The following is a 22,768-nucleotide window of genomic DNA, read 5'->3' on the forward strand; positions in this document are numbered from 1 at the left end:
ATCAGTCATTTATGTCTTTTGCTTTGAAATTTAAATTCTATGTTAACCAACTAACTGTGACCTATTCTACCAATCAAATCCATTCCAGTAATACTTCCATTCTGCTAGATATGCTTGGCAAATAAGTATTCTTTACTCTTACTGTAAAGGTATTCAGAACCAGTTCAATTCTATTCAGCTCGACATCAATCTACAAATTTAAGCTGAAAATGACAGTACTGTAAGTAAAGTTAATTCATTATAAAAAAATAAAGCTTTCTTTTTATATCCGTCTAACATACTTTCCTGAATATTTTATGGGATTTGTTGTATTTTCTCAGATACTTTTCAGATACAGGAAAATAAAGAAGACAATTTATCCATGTGGTTTTCGTGTGATGGAAATCTCTTTCAGCAACCTTTAGATCTGAAACACTGATATCTGCACTTCTGAGACATGTCTACCTTTGCCGTACTTTCCTCCTGTACAAGTTTATGGGTATTCCCTCTGATGGTCAAATTACCCTTTTCCAAAATAAGTACCAGAACTGGGTAATAAACAAATGCACTTTTTAAGAAAGACATTTAATCCTAACCAAAATACAATTATGGCGACTTTGACACAATGATAATATACACAATGAATGACGAGGGTTTAGAGTGTCGTCCAATGGGGTCGGGAGAGGTGAACGGCTAGGAAATCATAATTTACAAAAGTTCTCTTAAATAAGTTAATGTATAAATACTCCATTCAAGTGGTGAGCAATTAGGAGAAGGGCAGTTGGGGTTGTGAGGGTGAAGAAGGTTGAAGGGTTGGTTTAAGGGTCGGGGTATTTGAGTTCGTGGATAGGAACATGCTGCGGTGAACTGGCTGCTGCCAGGGCTCCCGAGAGTGAATTCAGTATTTTCGTGAAGATCCCGAACTTAAGCTGAAACAAACCATGAAGATCATTATTCGGGATTCATTTTTCAATTAGTTTATAAAGGATGGCACGTAATTTGCAGCTCAGTCCATTACCGTATGGTTATCTCTCATAGAATCTTGTAATTGTCATAAAGATCTTTTTGGAAAGGATAAGGATTTTTCTGGACATTTGCCATCGTTCAGTGAAACAAAAAAATCTGTAAAACTACGTTTCGGGATCTGCAACAGATTGTGGATCTCGAAACGTAGTGTTACTGATTTTTTGTTTCACTGAACGATGGAAAATGTTCGGAAAAATCTCTTTTCCTTCAAGAATCCTTGAAGGATTCTTCAAATCAAAAATAGACTTCAATCAAAGAACTTTTTGGAAAGATATGCATTTTTAGAACCTGAAGATAGGATTGGATGAGTTCACGATTTATAGACATAAGATGAACACATCTACATGAATTAACTTTCATAGATATAAATTGTATAGAGCTGCGTGCATATTATTATATAATTGTTAAATCCTCAGTTACATTGAAAAACGTGCATGAACAAAATTAACATTATTATTTACACATTATTTGTGTATTTCATATTTTAATCCTTAACAGTAGAGTTGGACAACTTACCCTAAGCAACAGTTGTATTTTGTCCTGCAAGAAACCAACTTTCACTCCCTAGAACATTTTATGAATCAATTAGTTTCAGAGTTGACGACCATTCCACCACCGAGGGTCTCCGGATTGGTTAGCCAAGAAAGTAAGGAATTAACAGAACCGGGTTCTCAAGATGCTTCGAGATGAGATGCGAGACCGGCGTGCACATGGGTGTTACAGAAAACCAGAGATGATGGTGGAAACTGGCGTGAAACCGTGAAAGGCAGTGATTAGCGCCAGTCCTTTCCGCTCGAGAGGAGAGAGGAAGCAGTGGTTACCTCTCAGTCCCACACATGCTCCGAGTCACATAGACAATAGTTCTTAGAGTAACCTCATCGTTCATGCAGCGCAAGTAAGAAAAAAAGCAAGACGCCAGAAACGTCTGTGATTGAGGCAAATATGAATATCCAGTCAACATTGTCAAGAAATGATGTTAAATGGCTTATGAAAGAACGTGTACTGGTTAGACTTTGACTACAAACAATACCTTAGACTGCCACCAAGTTATTGAGATCCGTAGAAGCTTTACCTTTGCAGCAATGAAACCCATCTTTTTGTGTTTGTTGATTATTGCATGATGGCTATGATTGAAATTTAGTATTAATAAAGTTAATGAAAAAGTAGAAAACACAGAGACTAATTTATTATAAAATAAATTTCATTAAGAACAAAGTGATTAAAAAATTTTCAATGATTGCACAAAGTCAATCGCTTTTACTGCCGTTCATTTAAAAACATTTAAGTAGTTTTCCTGTGAATTAAACATGTACTCTAAAAAAGAGATTTAATCTTTTCATAGTTGATATGTCATATGATGATTAAGCTCAGATAAAACTGGAACAAATATTGTATTCAGTCTCATTAATCTTACTTGACATCGAACTTTGATGGTTTAAATATACCCAATGAATCCGTGATGATAATAAAACTGGCCTTAAAATGTACAATCAACATGTCAGCATCAAGAATGATCTTGGCATCCACAATTATTAAATTCGTCCTAGCCATTCAAAATCACGTGCTGTTTGTGCTCCAGATTGTGTGCTGTTGGCGCCAAATAAGCACTAGAAAGTAGTATCTGAGTTCTACAGTGAATCTAAGATCAATTACTGAACTAAGAAGTTTCGATGTTTGGGAAAGATACTCACGTTGACTGCGCCACCAATGCCTGCGTCACTGCCCCCACTGTGGCCGGTGCCACCCCCCGAGCCGCCCCCACTGCTGTTGCTGATGCCCAGGATAGAGCTGAGGTCACTGCCGCCTCCACTGCTGCCGTCCCCGCCAACTCCCTGCACAACCAGGCCCCAGATTGTTACTCTCAGCCGCGAGATCAGAAAGAGAACAGAGTGCTATGTGCAACTTTCACTTCCCGTACCCCACCCGTCCTTTCGTGCATGATAAAAAGCCATCTAGGACACGAAGTGTAGCATTAATGGTTACTAGCATTAATGGTACTTTAACAACTTATTGTTCGTGTAAAGGTTCATCAATCAATCATAAATAATAGGTCGGGTAAGTACTCAGAATCTCTATTGTGCCAAAGTGTATTGGAGACTTAAACGCTAGGTACGACAGGAGTAGTTACCCCTTCGTACAAAATCTTGTAATTTCTAGAAGTTGCGATACGACAAATCAACATAAGCAAATTCCATTTTTTTTGGATGAGCGCTTAACTTAGTAACTCACATTGACTAGTCTACAAATACGAGTAATTTGTCTCTGGACATAATTAAAAAAATATGATATATAATAATCCTTGACTTATAACATAACTTGTACGCGCCAGATACATACATAAACATGCAATAAGGAGAAAACTGTCTTCTCCTATATGAAATCCTAAGGAATACATCTATATAATGTTTGGCACCTCTGACCTGCTTCTGTGAACGTCCTATCAACAACATAACAGTTTCGGTGAAACTTTTCAAATAAGAAATAATTCGATTGCAAATACCAAGGCAGCTTCCACTGAACTATTATAGGCTAAGAGCTATATTTTACGAGTTCATGTAAGAAGGCCGTAACTTCAATCGCTTATGCACTTACGCCACTGCTGCCGCTGCTGCTGCCAAGAAGTGGGCCGATGAGGTTCAGGATAGACCCAGAGCCTGAGCCAGCGTCTCCTCCCTCTCCACCGCTACCCTGCTTACACAGACAGGATACGATGAGCGGAGAGAGTGGACATGTTTTATTTTTCAGGATCAGAAGTATAAATAAACCGTTCATGAAACAGAGGCATACATTAAGTGCATACATTTTATTGGTACTTTCGTACTATCAGGAGGTCACTAATTTCGGAAGAATTTTTCTTACCGAGTACCTAAAATACTACACTATTAGAAGGAACCTACTTTGTTTGACTTACTGTAAAAATTACTTGTCATTATGACGATCATGTCTTGTATTCTCCCAGAAGTAAGTTATGTAGGCGAGCTGGAGCTTTGTCTGTCACTATATACGAAGTCATAAGGCAATATAAATAGGTTTAAATTAGGTTATTATAGATGTTTTACCAGTAGTACCAAAGTTAAAGATAACCTTATGAGCGCTCACGTGATCTTAAGGTGAATTTAGTACCCGAATTCCAAGCTCAGATCACGTGAGCGCTACTTATGTAGCCTAATCACAATTAGTAGGTAGGGACAGAGTGACCTTATTCCCGCCGACATTTCTGACATCGTTGTCTTTTGGAAGGTATAAAAGAAGAAGAACAGATCGTCATAAATACGTGTAATTTTCAAAGTTACTTAACTAAAGTTTATTCTTTCTAATAGTATGTTCCTTTTTCAACTATCCTCTAAGAAAAACACTCCCAAAAAATAACACCTCTTGACAATACCAAAATACCAATGTATATTTTACTTTAACGATAAGTTTTTAAAGAAGATAACAGAATATATAACTCCTTAGATCATTATTTAATTAGTTTTGTACAACTAAATAGTGTTGAAATACGAATAGAAATTCTATTTGTAAAAATATTTTAATTAATTCGAGCATAGCAATAAATGCTGTAACATATACATATGACATAAATGCTGTAACAAATAGTCTAAATTACAAGGCGAGATCCAACGATCTCCTATAAGCAAAGCAGCTTACAAGCAATGTCAATAAGGAAGCAAGCACAATGACCTACCACACCACTACTGCTGGAGATGAGAGGACCCAGAAGGCCTAGGATAGCACCAGAGTCAGAGCCTCCTGGGGCACCCTCCGCCTCCTCCTCCTGTCCCTAGTTATGTACAAAGCAAACTAATGGAAGCATAAAGCACATGTAATACCTCACCAAGCATTATAAAAGGGTTATTGGTTATGTACAATTACAAATATAATCACAATCAAAGGTAATCTTAGCTTATTAATAGTTTATTATTTTATGTTAAGGTTTAATAAATTAATGGTTTCATTTTATCTTATACGAATTTTTAATATAAATTATAGAATAAGATAAAAATCAATGCAATACAAAAACTATGGGTTTTTTCAACACTTAATGAAACATTTCTAGAACGTTTAGAAAAAAAATCCAGACATGTTAGAAATCTAATAAAGTAAAAAAAAATATATTGTCCTTTACATGTATTAAAACGCCCTTTACATACAAACATCCATAATGTTTATTTTATTTGCATTCCTGCTTAAAATTAATATTTTCATTTTGCATGATATTTTAAAATTAATTATTTAATATTTGTATAGTTTATTCTATTACGAAACATAGCTAATCCAGCAATCACAAATAATAATATTTATATTGGAGGTTTATTCATTATTACATAACGATAAGGTAATCTTAGCTTATTAATAGGTTATTATTTTATGTTTAGGTATAGTAAATTAATGGTTTTATTTTATCCTATACGAATTTAATATAAATGATAGAAAACTATCAAAATTAATTTAATTAAAAAATATGGTTTTTTACTAATTTCTACATTTTTCATGAAACATTTTTGGAATGTTTAAGAAATATATAAATATTTTAGGTAACAAATAAAGATAAAAATTTCATATTATCCTTTAAAAGCTACAAAAAGCCCTTTACATATAAATATTCATAATGATTATTTTATTAATATTCCTGTTTAAAATCAATATTTTAATTTTGCATAATATTAAAAAATTGCTTATTTAATATAATTTATTTTATTTATGAAACATAACTAATGTAGCAATCACAAATTATAATATTTACATTGATGGTCCTTTCTTCATGGTGTAAATAAAAATTAAAAAGTCAATTTAGATATTTATCGACTTTTAAATAATATTTAGTGACATATACCTTCTTAAACATTGAATTCATGTTTACCAAAGACATATACTCTTATGGTCGTAGAGAGTTGACACATACCCGTTGACTGCTGCTGGCGATAAGAGGACCGACCAGGTTGAGGATGGCTCCAGAGTCGGAGCCCCCTGGGGCACCCTCCTGTCCATCCCCCTGGGTACACGGAGGTTAATACAAATTATGAAGCACTACTGCAGTTACCAAGCCATGCAATATATACATTCACTTATATACACTATTAGTAGGCTATGTTCTGTATGTGCAAATACAATCATGGCAAATTATGTGTCCAAAAAGTATTGTCAATAAGTGCAGTGTACTACTGAATTTTGTTCCTTTAGCAATGTAGTCATTCGAAAATTCACCATCAATGAGTTATAATATAAAACACATCAGGTGCTATTAAGAGTTTCTTCGAAATGTTTGTTATATAAAGGCGAATAAGTTTATATAAATAAAGTTTATGAAAATATACTCATAATCATCGAGATTGTTGTGTTTTCCACAAAAATCGAAAAGTTTCGATATTTTTACATTCGATAAGTTTAAATATTTTCGAATGTAATTTAAAGTGTAATTTTAATATACGCGATACATTTTGTATGTGAGCAAATATTTAATCATGTATTTAGTTTTATTGAACTATAAGAATCATGCGGACAAAAACCTCAGATTACGGAAACCACAACAGATGAAATTTAAGTAAGTGTTTAAAGAGTTATTTTGTGGTGGAACAGTTACAAAATACAAATTAAATAATAGGTTTTGTGGTCAACACCGTGTTTAGGCCAAAATTTCACCATTCTGACCGCACGATAATTGAAGAATGCTACTTTGGTAGTTTTTATGCTCAGTTGTCGAAGTAAATGTTAGAAAGTTATAATCTTATCAAATTGAGAAAATGAAATATATCAGTTGATATATTTAGTATAATCATACACATAAATGAGTGTCATTTGTGTTTAAATACTTGCACGAAAAACGCTCAAACTATCCATAAGAATTATATTTTTCAAGTTTAAATAAGGCTTTAATCGTGTATGTACTTACGTCACTGCTTCTGCGAAGAAGTAGACCAAAAGTTTTAAATAGGTACTTAGTTTTTTTGTTTGCAAGGAAACTCAAAATTGCAAAGAAATCAGCCAACATTTTCAATTTAAACTATACAATTAATTAATATACATAAAATTACCAAATAAGATTTGTAATAAAAAGTTAGTGCAATTAAAATATTTTAGCTACCAAAATCTTTACAGAAGAAAACTATTTAAACTTTATAAAAGTTTGGTAAATGTGTTTTAATTTTCTGTAAAACAATTCAAAGAGAAGAATATTTCTTATCAGTGCGAATCTCAAAGATATTAGTGACATTTAACTTCCCAAGGAATATATTAATATAAGAGTTTGCACATTGGAAGATCACATTTATAAAATGGAAAGCTCTTAATCACTATTTACATATCTCTGGTAAACCTAGAGTTGGAATGGAAATACGAGTTAGGCCTTAAATAGAAAAAGTAAGAATTATATTTTTGATATGTCTAGTTTTAAGTTTAAGTCTAGTTTTGAAAGCAGTTTAAAACTATTGCGGATCTTACATAGTCTTAGCTAAGATTACATTTCCGAATAACTAAAGAATAGCGACTACTCATAGCAAATATTTTGCTTTCCCCACGAACCAACGAACGCGTACATGTCGGTGTATTTAAATTTCTTCCACCTTTGGTACTGCGAGGTTCATTCGAAGCACGTATAAAACATTTTGTGTGATACAAATTCGAGACTTCTTCTGCGGGATCCTGGTTGGTTTAGGTCTGGAAACTGCGTTATCACTAGACAAACCCGTAATGTTATGACTAAGAAGCCCTCTCTAACACTTAACCTGGGGACCAACGGCTTAAAGGTGACTTCCGAACCACCACCAATGTCCGGGCAGGCGGGCTACTTGCTAAGACAGGACCGCTCAGAGGTAACCCACCCAAGCAACAGCCACGCTTGACTTTGCTTGACTCTGCTATCTTCCGATAACCGCTGTACCCGCTACACTGCACAATGAGGGCTGGAATTGGCATTTTTGCGTTGAAGTCAGCCTATCACATTAGGCATTGAGATGGAAAGATAGGAGCAGTAGGATGAAAAAAGAGAATGGAAGGTCGGTTTTCTCTGTTCTGTTATGAAATATAGACCCAAAAGATAGCATCAGTTTCCAGTAGGGTAACTTCTGGATGGTTTATACGTGCCAGTAGAACCTACAATAGATATAATATCAAGAGTATAGTGTAAAAAAATAACCATATCGATAGATCTAATGTTCTGGGAACGATTATTTTTGGAGCGGGTGACCTCTCTCTTGGCGTTACAGGTTTTTGGAAGTATAAACGTCTGGGAGAATCTTCTCCTTCCAGTGTTGAATGGAACAGAAAAGGACTATCTTCCTTCCAAGATGGTATGAGTGAGATAGTGTCCATTTCCTTCCGCATGGAGGCTTTCCCATGGAATCTCAACAGGACTGCAGGCCCCAATCCCACATCCTGAATATCCTGTCACTCCGAAAGCCGTACAGAAGATCTTATGGGTGCAGTGATAATACTGAGATTTCTCAGCTTCCTTTTCTGACGAATAGGGAAAATTGAGAGGAGAGAATAAAGTAGTTTGCGATCCTCGACGAAGGAATATTAGGAACTGTATATTTGACTGAGGTTATGTGGTGTGGATGCTTAAAACAAAAAAAATTTAAATAATACTTTGAAGATTGCTATAGATTTTCTAATCTTCTGGTAAAATTAAAAAAAAATTGATTTGGCTTTGTGTCTCCCAGCTCTAGTTCCACAAGTTTCCCGTGTTTCATAACATTACTACTTCTTCGCTTTATACTATCTGATTTAGAAGTTACAATCAGATGGGCCTCACATTTTCTTGCCTCTACAAATAAATACATGTTTACATTTCGTATCCCTTACTTTAGAAACTCAAACGCATATTATAAGTGTTTGACGTAACGGAATTTTGTACTTTTAATAACAGGACTTACGGGATTATTACAAAATATATTGCCCATTGTTTATTAATTACACAAAAGGTTGCAAGTGTTATTCAGCATAAATACATACATGAGTGGAGCGTGGGTTGACTGAAACTGTACTTTCCAAGTGACGAAAGTGATTGTACCTTCAGGATTCTAGCAGACTATCTCTTGGTGAGCGATGAACGTCCTTGATGCGGAACGGACGGATGCGAAGCCAGTGGAGAACTCGCCATTAAACACTTTGCACGAATAGCAGCTAGTTATCTCACGTGTGCTCGCGAAATTGTCTTTACAATAGTTTAATTTAATTAAAAACTGGGAAAATAACTATTCATCGAAAATGCTCAAGGGACTATCCGTGATTTACAGAGAAACATACCCAATTTTGTGATGCTAATGTGACGATGCCTTTGGATCGAAATTTGGGTTTGAGTTAGAGGTGAGATGATTTTTGTCTATGACTCTATTTAGACAGTCCTGAAGAACTTGTCCTGTACCGAATCTTCATCTTACTCTAATTAGATCCCCTCAGAGGCCAATGGGAGCTGTGGATTGGGTATAATTATATTGAAAAGGAGACCAGACTATTGTTCTTAAAAAGGTAATTTGTGAATAGCAACTGCCAATATAGCTTTCAATTTTCTTCTCACTCATGTCTGGACCGATCATCACTATGAAGTTGTACAATTCGCCAAACATCCAACCAGATAGGAAACACGGATTCACCGTCATTCTAAATAGGATAAGAAAAAAGACACCCTTAGGAAAATATGGGTGAAGTAAAGCATGGAACCTCTCGAACTTTATTCTCCCAAAATAACTGTAAAGAGAACAATAATAGTGGTTTATCACAATTACAATCTCATTCGTTCAGAACTGTGAAAACCTATCTTATCTCATATATCAATAAAAACCAGCGAATGGGCTTCCAGACTTGGTGAGGTAAGATTTTTTGAAGGTGATTGGGCAATTATGTGAGAGATGCTGATGTGACGACGCAGATAAACAACCTGGTACGCATTTATCCTGGTACTAAACATTGTTAAGGAGGTTATGGCTACAAACAAAAAACTGTATTCCTGACATAATGAAAGTATTCTTCTAGTGCCTTCTGTTTATGCAATTATGTTCAGTGTAGAGGGTGGGAAGTATAGGTTACCTGGCAGACCCTGATAGGTCGTGGAATCCCGGAGCAAGAATGAACAACCATTGTCGGTACCTGTAAACCTAATGAGTATGATGTGTTGAGGTTTCTGGCTTTTGGGAAATGTTGATCTAAAGATGTATACCAACACTTCTTTTTTACACTTGCAAAATGGAGTCTTCGAGCGTATTAATTACTATCATCCAAATCATCCAATAGGAGTTAATAAGCCATTAAAATATCCTTGCCTCTACGATACAACGTGGACTACAAACTATCCAGCCTTTCACGTCCTCCACGCAAGAGTTATTTAAGATTCCTACAAACTGACCTAAGAAGCACATCACCCGATTGAGGAAAAGCCAGGTGTGTAGTTTAGAAATTACTTACGTAAGATGTCATAACGATGTTGTACTCTGGCCAGTGACCCGTAAAGTACCGATATGATGACAAGCAGTACATCATCACCTTGATGTTGGCACAGTCACGTCATGTGACGTCATAAACAGGTAATAAACCAACCTTTCCTCCAACAATCACTGCATGACCGGTCACTATGCACGACTCGTGCTGGAAGACGAACGAGCGATAAAACGATAATGGGCCTCTTTGTTTTCAAAACAAAACACTGGAGAAGATACTGCTTATCTTTATCCACACTTTTAGAGTGTTTATAGTCAATAAATAATGTAGAAGATATTTTGTTCTTTACAATGTACTTGATTTTCTGGTAAGTACACATTTATTTTGTGTTGTTTAAAAAAAAAAAAAAAAAAAATACATTCAATGATTGTATTTATAAATATTGTTTAATACTCACTTTTATCATAGCAAATGTTGGATGTATTTTTTATTTTGGAATATCAAGACAGATAATTTATTTATTACCCACGCTCACATGTTTACCGAACCTAAAGCCTCCTATAATTAGTTTTCGTCTCGATCATCAGAGAATATATTAACTGCTATACTCATTAACTGTTATTGCATTATGACCTAAAGGTCTATTTTAATTTCCTGTGATTTGAAATGGAATTTAAAAACAAGAAAAATAATTTTACCAGTAGACTCGAAGATGGCTACAAATTTGTTATTATGAAAAACACGAAATGACATGTATTGTTCTTTCCACCAACGTGCTTCATATACAATAGGTACAAATAGCTATGTATTTGACAACAATAGTAATAGAGGTTTATTTTTGTTAATACGATGTAAATGTAAAATTGCTACACAATTCTCACGCCCTGTTACTAGTAATGTGGTTCTAAATGTGATTAGTTTTACTATAATGAGATAATGAATTACCTTAGAGATACACACATCTCGTATATCTTCGTTTGTGTTATCTTTCGGAAACTACTCAAAGAGCAAATTATGCAAATTGCCGTTGTATTCTGATTTGTTGTATTACTTACTATCTTCAAAAGAGGGAAGATTGAAATATTTAAAAAAATATATACTATTTTTGAAGCAGTGTATGACGATAATGTTGATATAGCACTACTTATTATTTCAACCAAATAATGAATTACTTATAGTTCACCCGTTTTATGGTCTTGGTGTTTGAGGGAGATAACTGCAACTTCAGAAAAATTAATATTACAATGTTACCGAAACAGCAAGACCAATAACTCATAATTTACAGAAACTCAAACCACTTGAGTGTGTGATTTTAATTGTCTTTACACCGTTAACAAAAGTAATGTGAATTTGAGAGAGGGAGAGGGGCAGTGGGAGAGGGAGTGAGAGAGAGACAGAGAGAGAGAGAGAAGGGGGAGGGGAGAGAGAGAGAACTCCGTTATTTAAGATCATACAGTACTCATATTGTAAAACTGTTCACACCTAAATTCAAGTATGCAATGCACGATTTTAATCCTTCATACATCCAGTTTTTTTATGGCGTATTACATTCTTGCTAACTAAAAACACTGTAATATAATCTCAAAACCTTATTAACCCGATGGGACGTGTTTTGATTTTTCTTTCAAATCCTGTCTTCTGTTTCAAATGTTCCCCTATACAAATAGGGGGATTTAAATGACGACATTGATGTTCAACAATGTCGCGCCATACTTTTCGCCAGATAGTCTATTTATGATAAAATTGATAAGCAAACTCATTTTTTGTATTCACGTAAGCTTCTAAAATCTTGTTTATAAATAACTGTTATGAATAAATGTTTTAAATTCGAAATTTTAAAATTGGTCTGAATTTTGTTTACATTGCCACAAATAACCTGTTGATTTAGCTCATTATTAGTCACGTTATATTTTTAGCTTTATTCATGTATAAACAAAACTATAAACTTTTAAGTTACTAGGTTTTAACACAAACATTATGTTAAGTAATATTGTCAAATGTGACGTATTGTTCAAATTGTTTGTTTGCTACATTCACTTGTTTATCTAACATTCCATTAATAAATCAATTATCTTTTTGATCACGTCGCGTCGTTGATGTTCTTTTTACATAAGAAGTATTTCTAAAATTAGTTTTTACTGTCATCGTGTTTTTCAAACAAACGCGTAAATATTCGCCACGGGGTGCATATAGCTAGCGTAATTAATGTTGTTGTTGGCTGTTTACTTATTGAAATGCTTCAAGGGAAGATGTGCCGTCTTTTATAAAGTTTCTCATGCCCATGGGGGTTGAGGCAATGTACTTTCTCATTTTAGTGTTGTTTTCTGGGATTGTTCGCAGCGTAAGCGAAAACTTCTCGCGTGATGCATTTTCTTAGAACTAAATTAGATTTGCGAATATTGAATAGAGTAACATTTTGAAAAGAATCTCTACATATATCCATGTGACCACACAAATTAGTAACTTCTTTGGTTCGCGAATCTCGAACAGTTTGAAAACTATTGATTATTTAGGATTTATTTTACCACGATCTTATTCCATGTGGAATAATATGTAAGCTTATGTGGGGTTTTTTGATGTTAGCTTTTAAAATTCTTAGCTTTATATTTAATCCGCCTGCGTCGAGGGTTCATACAATTTGGCGCTCAAAGAAAATTCAGGAAACCCAAGTCACATGTTGTAAAGGCTAATAAGAGAGAAACACTGTTTAGATATAATTTTTAGGATTGTTATTGTTGTTCGATCTCTTGGAGTAAGTATGGGTACCGGAGTATGTGTAAAGAATAGTGTTTGTTGGACCTTCTAGCATCTACAAAAAATTATCTGGGTTGAAGTTGACACCCACATTTTGTTGGATTCACATTAACATATTGCACACGCATATTTATAGACATACAAACCTGTACGTTACCACCACTACGCTGCCGATGAGAGGCCCTACAAGCCCCAAGATGGAGCCAGAATCTGAGCCAGCAGGAGCTGCTGCCTCAGTGCCTTCAGCATCGACCTGGCTCTGGCTCTCTTCTTTCGCCACCAGTGCCTTCCGCATCTCCGCTACCTTCGAGGTCCCTGCCACCACCAACCCTATCACATCTTCCAGTTAAACCACTATCCTAGGCCTGCTAAAGCTTTTGCTCCCTCCACAGTGGTGGAGGGGATCAAGTGGAAGCAATAGTTTAAGCGATCTAAAGCTGCTTTAGAATACCTTATTTACTCTGTATGCTTTTATTAGAATTACTGAAAGATGCCAGGGAAAGTTTATACAACACAGTTTCTACATTAGGATGGTTTCTATAATTTACATTTTTTAAGTCATAAGGTACGTGAAGTAGTAAAACAAAATTGGGCTATTAAATTAAAGTAGAATTTTTTGTTTTAAAGCAATTTACAGATTTAAATTTTGGTTTTATGTAACAACCACGTGATCACTTAAACTATAGCTATTTATTGTTGTTGTAGTTTCTTCACATACCTTACGGACCTAATGTACAATTTTATTTGATCAGCAATTCGTTGCTAAGCCAATGGTTTTAAAACCATGCCCAAGTTCTGCAACCATATGTAGGCTTAAGTATGATCTACTGCCTTATAGAAGCGCTATTTGACCGAAGCAAAAAAGCATAGCATGTATCAATAGCGCCTATGTACGCTTAATAACCATATGAAATAAATGTACAATCTACTAAAGTTATTATTTTGATTTTTTAGCACCCTTTCTATTATCTTAGTAAGCATTTTAAATTTATGTAGCTAGCAATACTTATGTACAAACTTTATAGAAAATCAACTTTTAAGTCTCCTAAGGAACGTTGCAATGTAATAGGTTTATCATCAACTTTAAATTATTATATCTAACTATACAGAATAAAAGTTTGTATTTTATACATTATACAAAACTATACGCACAAATTTTGTATTTTATACAAACTAAGTACAAAAAAGTTTGTTTTTTATACAACAATGCACGCAAAGTTTTTATTTTACGCAAAATATACACACGAAGTTTGTATTTTACACAAACTAATACACACAAAATTTGTTTTTTATAGAAACCTATACGCACAGTTTGTATTTTTACACAAAAACTATACGCACAAATTTTAGTATTTTATACAAACTATACGCAAAATGTCTGAATTTTACACACATTATACTCGAAAATTAAATATCTGGATTGTATGCAAACTACACTCAAAACTTTTGTATTTTATACAAACTATACTCACAAATGTTTTTTTTTTTATACAAACTATACACACAAAAGTTTGTATTTTATACAAACTATACAAACTATACACATAAATACATACCCCCTCCTCCGCTACTGCTTCCGATCAATGGACCAACAAGGTTGAGTATGGATCCAGAGTCGGACCCTCCCGCACTCCCGCCATCGCCATCACCTCCGCCCTAGCAAACCTCACATTACAAACCTACACACCCTCACTCAATAGCGTCACCTTGGTACTTACAGCTTTGGAGGCTTAAAAATCATCCCTAAGCAAAGCATATATGAAATCCCTCAAAAGGATATGAGGTAGTATTTACAATAGTACTTGAAATTTTCAAGGATAGAAAGTGTAAAAAAATATGGAAAGCAAGTTTCAAAAAATTTACACTAAATGTAAGCCACCACTTTAAGGCAAAGATGACTTCAAGAATCAATGCTAAACGGATTTTTCTTGATACGGCAAAGCTTATTTAAGTCTAAGGGTTACTACGTACTCCACCGCCTCCGCTGCTGGACCCCAGAAGAGGACCCACGAGGTTCAGGATGGAACCAAGAGTCAGAACCTCCTGCTGACTGTCCATCCCCTCGCCTCCACTGCTTCCCTGGAGGCAAATTTACGAAATAGAACACCAAAGGCAAAAAAATCAAACTAAGTTCAACCCAAAACAAATTTAAAGTTTAAATCTATTCTGAATCCTTACAACACATCTTTCCAACAGCCATTAAGGACTTTAATTTGCGGAAAAATTTGAAAATTTACCTAACAACTTACACCAAAGTAACAAATTGATATCAGTAATAAAGTGCTATATCGTGCACGTGGGATAATATTCCAAAACATTGTTTGTCAATCTGTCAGCTGTGAATATAGTACGTATCTTCTGAAAGTTACATGGATATAAAGTTTCTCTTGGAAATAAATTTAGCAAATAAGAATGCCCATAAAATTATTTTATTATTAAAGAACCCACCCCACTGCTGGAGCCAAGGAGAGGTCCCACGAGGTTGAGGATTGATCCAGAATCTGAACCTCCAGCACCTCCAGAGTGACCCTAAGTAAAAAAATATAAAAAATGATTCCTATAAACACGTAGTTAATTCTATTTACTTAATTCTTAATACTTATATAGACACACCTTTGAGGCATATATCACAGGCCTAAACTTACAGTTTATCAGTTTCGATTGTTACTGACTCTTATTGTAAAATCTAATTTTTGAGACATAACTGTTGAGCATTCAAATTATGTTCATTTTTGGAAAAACTGGTTACAAATCAGAACATTATGATTTCAATTCAAATATATTGACTAATAGTAATAATGAAGTTTTCATTGGCAATACATTATTTTTGAGGCTTTATTTTTTATTATTTATTTAAACAAACAAACAAAATCATCTAATAGTGTGAATAATTAATATGAATTAATATTATTCTTATAATACAAACTTGCAGAAACCTCACCGAAATTGGGTCCCTAAATAGGATGTAGCACAAACAATCAAAGCTATAAGCTCTCGTGAATATATTAGCGTAGTGAAGTAAAAATCATTCAACAACACAAATTCATAAAAAAGCAAAAATTCATTCATTTCCGAAACTCACATTATACGAACTTGCAGAAACATTACCAAAACAACAGTCCTTAAATAGGATGTAATTACGATTATTACGAAAAATATTGAAATTGAACATACATGGTCGGACTTAACTTACAATAAAATCAATTATTTTTTATCCGATTTCAACAATTTAAGTAATTTTTAAAACATATTAGTAAAAGTTAGGACGTTTTTAGTATACATATTTTAAAACCTGCTGACATTTTTTAACTTAATTTTCAAATTCGAGCAAAATTTGTATTGATGGATTCTGTCAACTCAATGGGGTTCACTAAAGTTTGGTTAAAGTGGGTTGGTTAGTTACGACGAAAACTCTCTAATTTAAATACAGATATAAACATAAAGACATAAACGAATAACAGGCATTACTTGCATTTTGTTTTTACTCCTTTTGGCCCATGGGACAGTATCCGAAAGTTTATATTGAGAGTTTGGGAAGGCTATATATGTACAATTATGTATATGGTTTCCTCTCTTGAAATTATTACTGTAATTCAAAAAGCACTGATAACCACTTAATATATTCTCCTAGATTTTTGTAGAGTAAACCCCATCTTAGAGGTAAGAATCTAAGGATTTGAATATCACTCAATATAAGTATTATCCAGATATACTTAAAAGACCACAATAACCACGAGAATGCAAAAGGAGAAGGAAAGTCCATAATGGAAATCCACTCAAAGGCCGTTGAAGATGAGCCAAGTCGAGTAAACCCTGAGGAGTCCGTTATTGACAGGACGATGTGCTAACCTTGTGTCTTCAGGGCATACTAACTGTGCAATTTATAGCAGGAGACCTTTACACCTTGTCACCTACAATAGTTAGACGTCTGATTGATGAGCTTTGGCAGTTCAACTATACGAAGGCACTTCGAGGTGTGAGATCGGTTTTGGGTTTGGATAATATGCTTTTATGTTAAATTCATATCATACATCTTCAAAATGACTTATCTGAATAAAAAAAGTGCCAAAACATTTTTTATCACTCTAAGTAAAATTACAGGCATTTAAAGTAGAAAATTTTAGTAATCATTGTTAAAGATAGCCCTAATAAAAAGGTTGAAGATAGACAGCTTCAGAGAGTGACATGTCCTCTACTTATTCGTAAATTAAGTATGAATGATTACATTAATTATATTAAAAATGATAAATTATACAATGTCGTTTAAAAAAATAACTCGTTTATAAATATTTTTTACGAAATTAACATTTTTATAAGTTAAATATTTTACTAGAGGCCTTTACATTTTACTAATTTAACTACATGTTACCACACTAGAGACATGTTAATCAAACATATGAACATTAATAATGAGGTATTATTACCAGTTACAATATACCATTAGAGAAATTTCATTGTTGATAGAGTTTAATCACTTAGTTTGCATTATTCCCTAACTTTAACAGAGTAATGAAAGAAGTGTCTAAATTTGATTTTTAAATGTGTAATGAAATTTCCAAAACCATTTTTTCTTCGATTCAATACTTACCCAATCAAAATTTAAAATGAAAACTGATGAAAATCAATTAAAAATTATGGTTTTTTTTTAATTAAAGAGCGATTGAATTACATTGCAAACTGAAGGACTTCATAGGATATAAATAAAAAATAACCAAAAACTGTCATTCTACCGTTTTATTCTAAGTAAATAGCATCGGTATTGTTTTATGTGAATTAGATTTAAATGTGGCTAGAAATGTCTCAATAATGCTATCACCGAAGGACACATTTATTCTAGTCACTTACACTAAGTATAAAGCTATTTATTAAAAAATACAACATAGCTAATCTTGCCAAAATATTAGGTAAAATTGTTAAAAACGAGTTTGTATCAACAATCATACTTTTCACTAAACGTACCACATGAAATGTTTGCATTTAAACGATTAATGTTCAAATAAAGAAATAAAATAATCTAAATGCTATTTCGTTAGTTCGTTTTGCTATTTTTTGGAGCATGAAAATTAAGAAACTCCAAAAAGCAAACAAACAAATATATATCTTAAAATTTCTATCACGTGGAAATTTAAAGTTCAGGACTTTTGGGGAAATGGTAAACATATTTGAATCTTGAAATACGTATTAGTTATTGCAGATCCCAATCAAATTATAAATTGGTAGTTATATAGAAAGGGTCAAATTAATGTCGTCGTCCCTCCATGACATTAACCTGGCTTGTCTATTGAAGTAGTCAAGTAATGCCCGACGCAGAGAGGTCAGACAAACAGTCATTGAGTAAGGATTGTTGCACGTCAGATAAAGCTTGTTAGTCACAGTGAAAGACAAGAACATACATCAAGGTCGAGTACACCAGGCAAACAAAAACAACAAACACCTAGCATTAGGGAATTTCATAGAGTCGGATTGTATAAGAATAAAGTAATAATCCTTAATCCTCCCCAGATTTGACTGCCAAAACCGTACCTCACTTACTTCAGTATTTCAACTGTGTTTGGTACCTCGCCAAGTAATGTCATCAAGATCGTTAGTATTAAATCTTTAACTATAAATTGTACCAAAAGAAATGAGTTCTTTTTTAACGTAAAAACTACTAACAATTCAATAGTGAACAAATTGAATTGATTACAATTTGATTCGAAAATTTTCATAAATAATAATTGAAAGCCATTTCTATGATGGGTCAAGTAATGGGTACTTTGTTACCATCCCCCTACTGCAGCACACTGACTACAAAGTCACCTAGTTTTTAAGCGGACATAGGAGCTTCCGCAGCTACCTCACACAAGACATGCAAAAGCCAAACTGCCAGAATACTGGTACCGTCATTAGGCTGATGACACAGCGGAACATACATTCTTTGTGTGCAGACGGTGGCAGGCAAAGAGAAGAAATGAGGTGCAGCAACTCACTGTGGACAACATTGTGGGGAAGATGTTGGAGAGTGAAGGGACATGGGAGGACGTAGCTCGAATGATTAAGAAGAAAAATCATGCCATGCAAAGCCAAATACGAGCCATAGGAATAAACCGACCCAAAAATGAAGCAATGAATTAACTGAAAGCTAAAAAGACCCTACAAGAGCTGAAGTAATACCCACTGGTGGTCCCGACTCTTTGCAGGATGAAGATCATAGGGCGGGGGGTTTTAGTGGGTGAGAGAGAACCTTACATGCCTGGGGAGCCGTCAAGGGCAGGCGATACCCTCTAGATATCTGGTAGAGATTTCCCCCTTCCCTTGTAGCAAAAAAAGAGGCTTCTCTATCCCTATCTACTATTGGTCATTAAGCTATTTAAGTAGGTAAGTACAAACGTTAGTTAGATAACATTTACGACCGTTCACGTGACCTGAGCATGACTTTGGGTATTATCTCGCGGGATGTTCTTTCGCAGTCAGATGTGAAGAGTGGCGCCGTGAAGGCGCCACTGAAAACATGCATTGGTGGCCAAGGGCATTTTCGATCGTTACTTCCCCGATCTCACAAAAACGTCCAGGAACTGAAGTCAGGAAAGTCATATCGTAAATGCCCTTGGGCTTCAGTGGCACCTCCGGCGCCACCTTGCTCTTCCGGTATAGAAAACTGAAATCACCTTTCCAGTTTGAAGTTTTATTTTTGACGATGGAATGATTATGAAGGTAATAGGAATTTTCCGAACATTTTACCATCGTTCAGTTAAACATAAAAATCAGTAACAGTACGTTTCGAGATCTGCAAATCTGATCTCTTCTTCAGATAAATGTACTGACCTAACACATAAGTACAAACTAGGATAAAATAAACAAATCATTTTATTTTACAAATTTACAAATTCAAACAATTTGTTTATTTTAATTATGTGTTATGTCAGTAATTTACCTGAAGAAGAGATCAGATTACAAATCTCGAAACGTAGTGTTACTGAATTTGTGTTTCTCTGAACGATGGTAAGTGTCCGGAAAAATCCTGTTTCCTTCACACCCTTCCAGGTAGTACCCAAATTAATGCTAGTAAAGGTTAACTTAACTTTGGTACTACTTTGTAACATACGGAGTATGTATGATAACCTAAACCTAATCATATTAAGAGTAGTGAAATATGAACAGAGGTGTCTCCGTGTAGTATCAAAGTACCCAATAATGTTCGCAGAGAACATTTATGCATTTCAAAATATCAAATTTGTTTAGTAAAAGAATTGAAATGCTCCTGGGGATTATTTTGTTTTGACAGTTACATCTCAAGGAATGTTACAAGTGTCAAAGGATTACAGTTGCAAAAGCATATCGGTCAGAATGGGACCGAGGAAAGTGGCTGTACTTGTTTCGCAATGAGGAGACCCAGTTTTATACCGGACAAACAAGTTCTGAGCCCACCACTCACCACCGGCGTGGCACTCAGGCACTCCACCGCACAGTTCAGCCCAGCGACCTCTCCTGACCTTTGGATAACAGTGATAACATCTCCTCTGTCCTCGCGTGTCTTCCGCCCGCTAGTACCGATGCGCCCTTTCTTCTTTCTTACTGACATAATAGTTGCTGGGGCCTCAAGTCGGTATAAATCCAGATTTATAATTGCACCTTGCGTCCTAATGAGTTCTCAATTGGACTTTAATTGACATGCTGTAACACAGTAACAGGTTCTATGTACCCCCTTCGTACATAGAGCACTTGTAGAAAATAAGTAACTGGATATTTATGAAATATGTGGAAGCAAAACTGAATAATCCTAACAGAGTCTTTTTGTAATATTTCGTAAAATCTATAGAGGGATTCTCCAAAAGAAATCGATCGTCAGTCTCGTAAATTTTAGTATTGAATCGACATGTGATGAAATTAGCTGGAAGTTTAGCTGGTTCTCATTCAACTTTAATTTTCTTGTCTAATAGTTGTTTTTAAGGGTGTTAATCTCTGAAAAATGTTGAACTGGGCATCAACTATTGTTTGATATTTTTAACCTTTTGAAACTTTCTTTTTTGACCCTCCACCAAAAACTATTCCGGCTAGCGATCGATTTCACGAAAGACTAGGTTATGTGCTGAGTCAAGCAAATGGGTTCTCACTCAGTTCGTAACCGAGAAGAGGTATTATTGAATTAATTATTTTTGCTGTCTTCAATTCTTAATTTTAGTGTATTGGAGCTAAAATCAACATTCACATTGAGTTTTTATCTTGGAATAAACCTAAAAAACCCTATTTTAAGTATTATTAAGAGACTATTTAAATTGGGCTTAGTATTGAAATTAAGTTTTGTTAAGTTCATGAACCTTGGCAAAATATATAAAACTTTGGATCCTTATTACAGCCAATGACATTGGATTTCTTTACTGTACGGCGATACTTAGGCTTATAGTTCAGGCAACTATAAATATAGTCAAGCGTTCAATGTAAATTTCTGTATTTTATTATGTAATTTTAGAATGTTTGTAGGTACTTTCTAAAACATAAGCCTAGATGTCTGAGTTTTTATTTGCCCATAGTTTTAATAAATTCCCTAATAAAATCTGCCCTTGTAGATTTCCCTTATTAACTACAGCCATGATGATTTTGATAAGTTTTGATAATAACAGTTTTCATCTTAATGTGAACACAAATGCAGGTCACACAAGAGTATCAGTTTGCCTAGAGCTTATTAACTGTAATCTTTAAACAATATTTTGCCGTAATTTTTCATAAAAGTACTACAGTAATACTGCATTTTCAGAATTAATATTGCGTGTACTATAAAGAGTACTTAAAAACTCCACGGGAAACCATCACATGATCCCAAATTTATCTAAGTGTATTCATTAAAATAATACCTTATATAATTAGCATGCATACTAGAAGCTGTGGAACCAGTTTAAAAAAAAACGTGTGCAACAAAACAGAGCTGAATAGTTTCGGACTCTAAAACGGAACTATTTTGCTGCACTGTTATGATAGAAAAAATTTTAGTTCCGTTTGAATATAGTTTTTCCTGTCTTATTTTATATGTCTAGTGTCTACCAGGTTGTTGATGTTTTATAACTAAAAAGGTAATAAGTACCAATATTTCTGGAAGTAAGAAATCGAATAAAATCAGCATTTTAAATGTTACAGAATTTATTTAAGAAAGGTGAAATTTATGTTTAAAAATTTACATTAGACATTTCAGGAGTTAAATTTGGTACCGTTAAAAACTTCAGTATAAAGGGGACACATATGTAGTTTTTTAATAATATAAAATACCTTCAACAAAAACGGCACAGGAATGAAAACACATAATTGCATAGTTGATTTGTTTAGTATGTGTAACAGGAATATCCTACAAACCAGATTAGATTTGTAAGTGGGCTTAAGCGGTATGTGGTCAGATTCCCACCATCGACTATATTTCATAATTTCAAGAAATAAACGGAAACATACTTAGTCATGAAATCGGTGTGGTTAAAAGTTTATTGCGATCAAACAAGCAAAGAGACGACTTTGTGTGTCCGTTCTCCTTGGCATTTTCCTTGAGCTCCTTTTGCATTCAAGAGCTAACTTTTTATCTTTTGCTTATTATACTTTTTCGATAAACCTCTTCATTAATAATTGGTACAAGGATCACCACATACTACAAAGCTACAAATTAATCTGGTTTTAG

General features: G+C 34.3%; 1 protein-coding gene across 1 annotated transcript; it reads right to left on the reverse strand.

The window, feature by feature from the left end:
- Positions 1-548: 548 nt before the first annotated feature.
- On the reverse strand, positions 549-20,692 carry LOC124363743 (glycine-rich protein DOT1-like). Its single transcript, XM_046819005.1, has 11 exons — positions 20,546-20,692; positions 15,580-15,660; positions 15,103-15,210; positions 14,725-14,810; positions 13,278-13,314; positions 5,909-5,998; positions 4,691-4,786; positions 3,598-3,693; positions 2,697-2,837; positions 1,522-1,569; positions 549-908 (listed from the first exon to the last, which is right to left on the reverse strand). Exons 1-11 carry the CDS (start codon positions 20,690-20,692, stop codon positions 798-800), a joined length of 1,041 nt encoding a protein of 346 aa, XP_046674961.1. The 3' UTR covers positions 549-797.
- Between the last annotated feature and the right edge of the window lie 2,076 nt (positions 20,693-22,768).

Source organism: Homalodisca vitripennis, chromosome 5 (assembly GCF_021130785.1).
Source record: "Homalodisca vitripennis isolate AUS2020 chromosome 5, UT_GWSS_2.1, whole genome shotgun sequence".
Classification (NCBI taxonomy): domain Eukaryota; kingdom Metazoa; phylum Arthropoda; class Insecta; order Hemiptera; family Cicadellidae; genus Homalodisca; species Homalodisca vitripennis.

Bases quoted from the DNA above. Each gene is read 5' to 3' on its own strand.
- LOC124363743 (XM_046819005.1), bottom strand. From the start codon at position 20,692: ATGTCAGTAAGAAAGAAGAAAGGGCGCATCGGTACTAGCGGGCGGAAG. The intron at 15,661-20,545 runs GTGAGTGGTGGG...TTTTTTACTTAG, and splicing joins GCCTGAGTGCCACGCCGGTG to GGTCACTCTGGAGGTGCTGG. The intron at 14,811-15,102 runs GTACGTAGTAAC...GAGGGTGTGTAG, and splicing joins CCAGCAGCGGAGGCGGTGGA to GTTTGTAATGTGAGGTTTGC.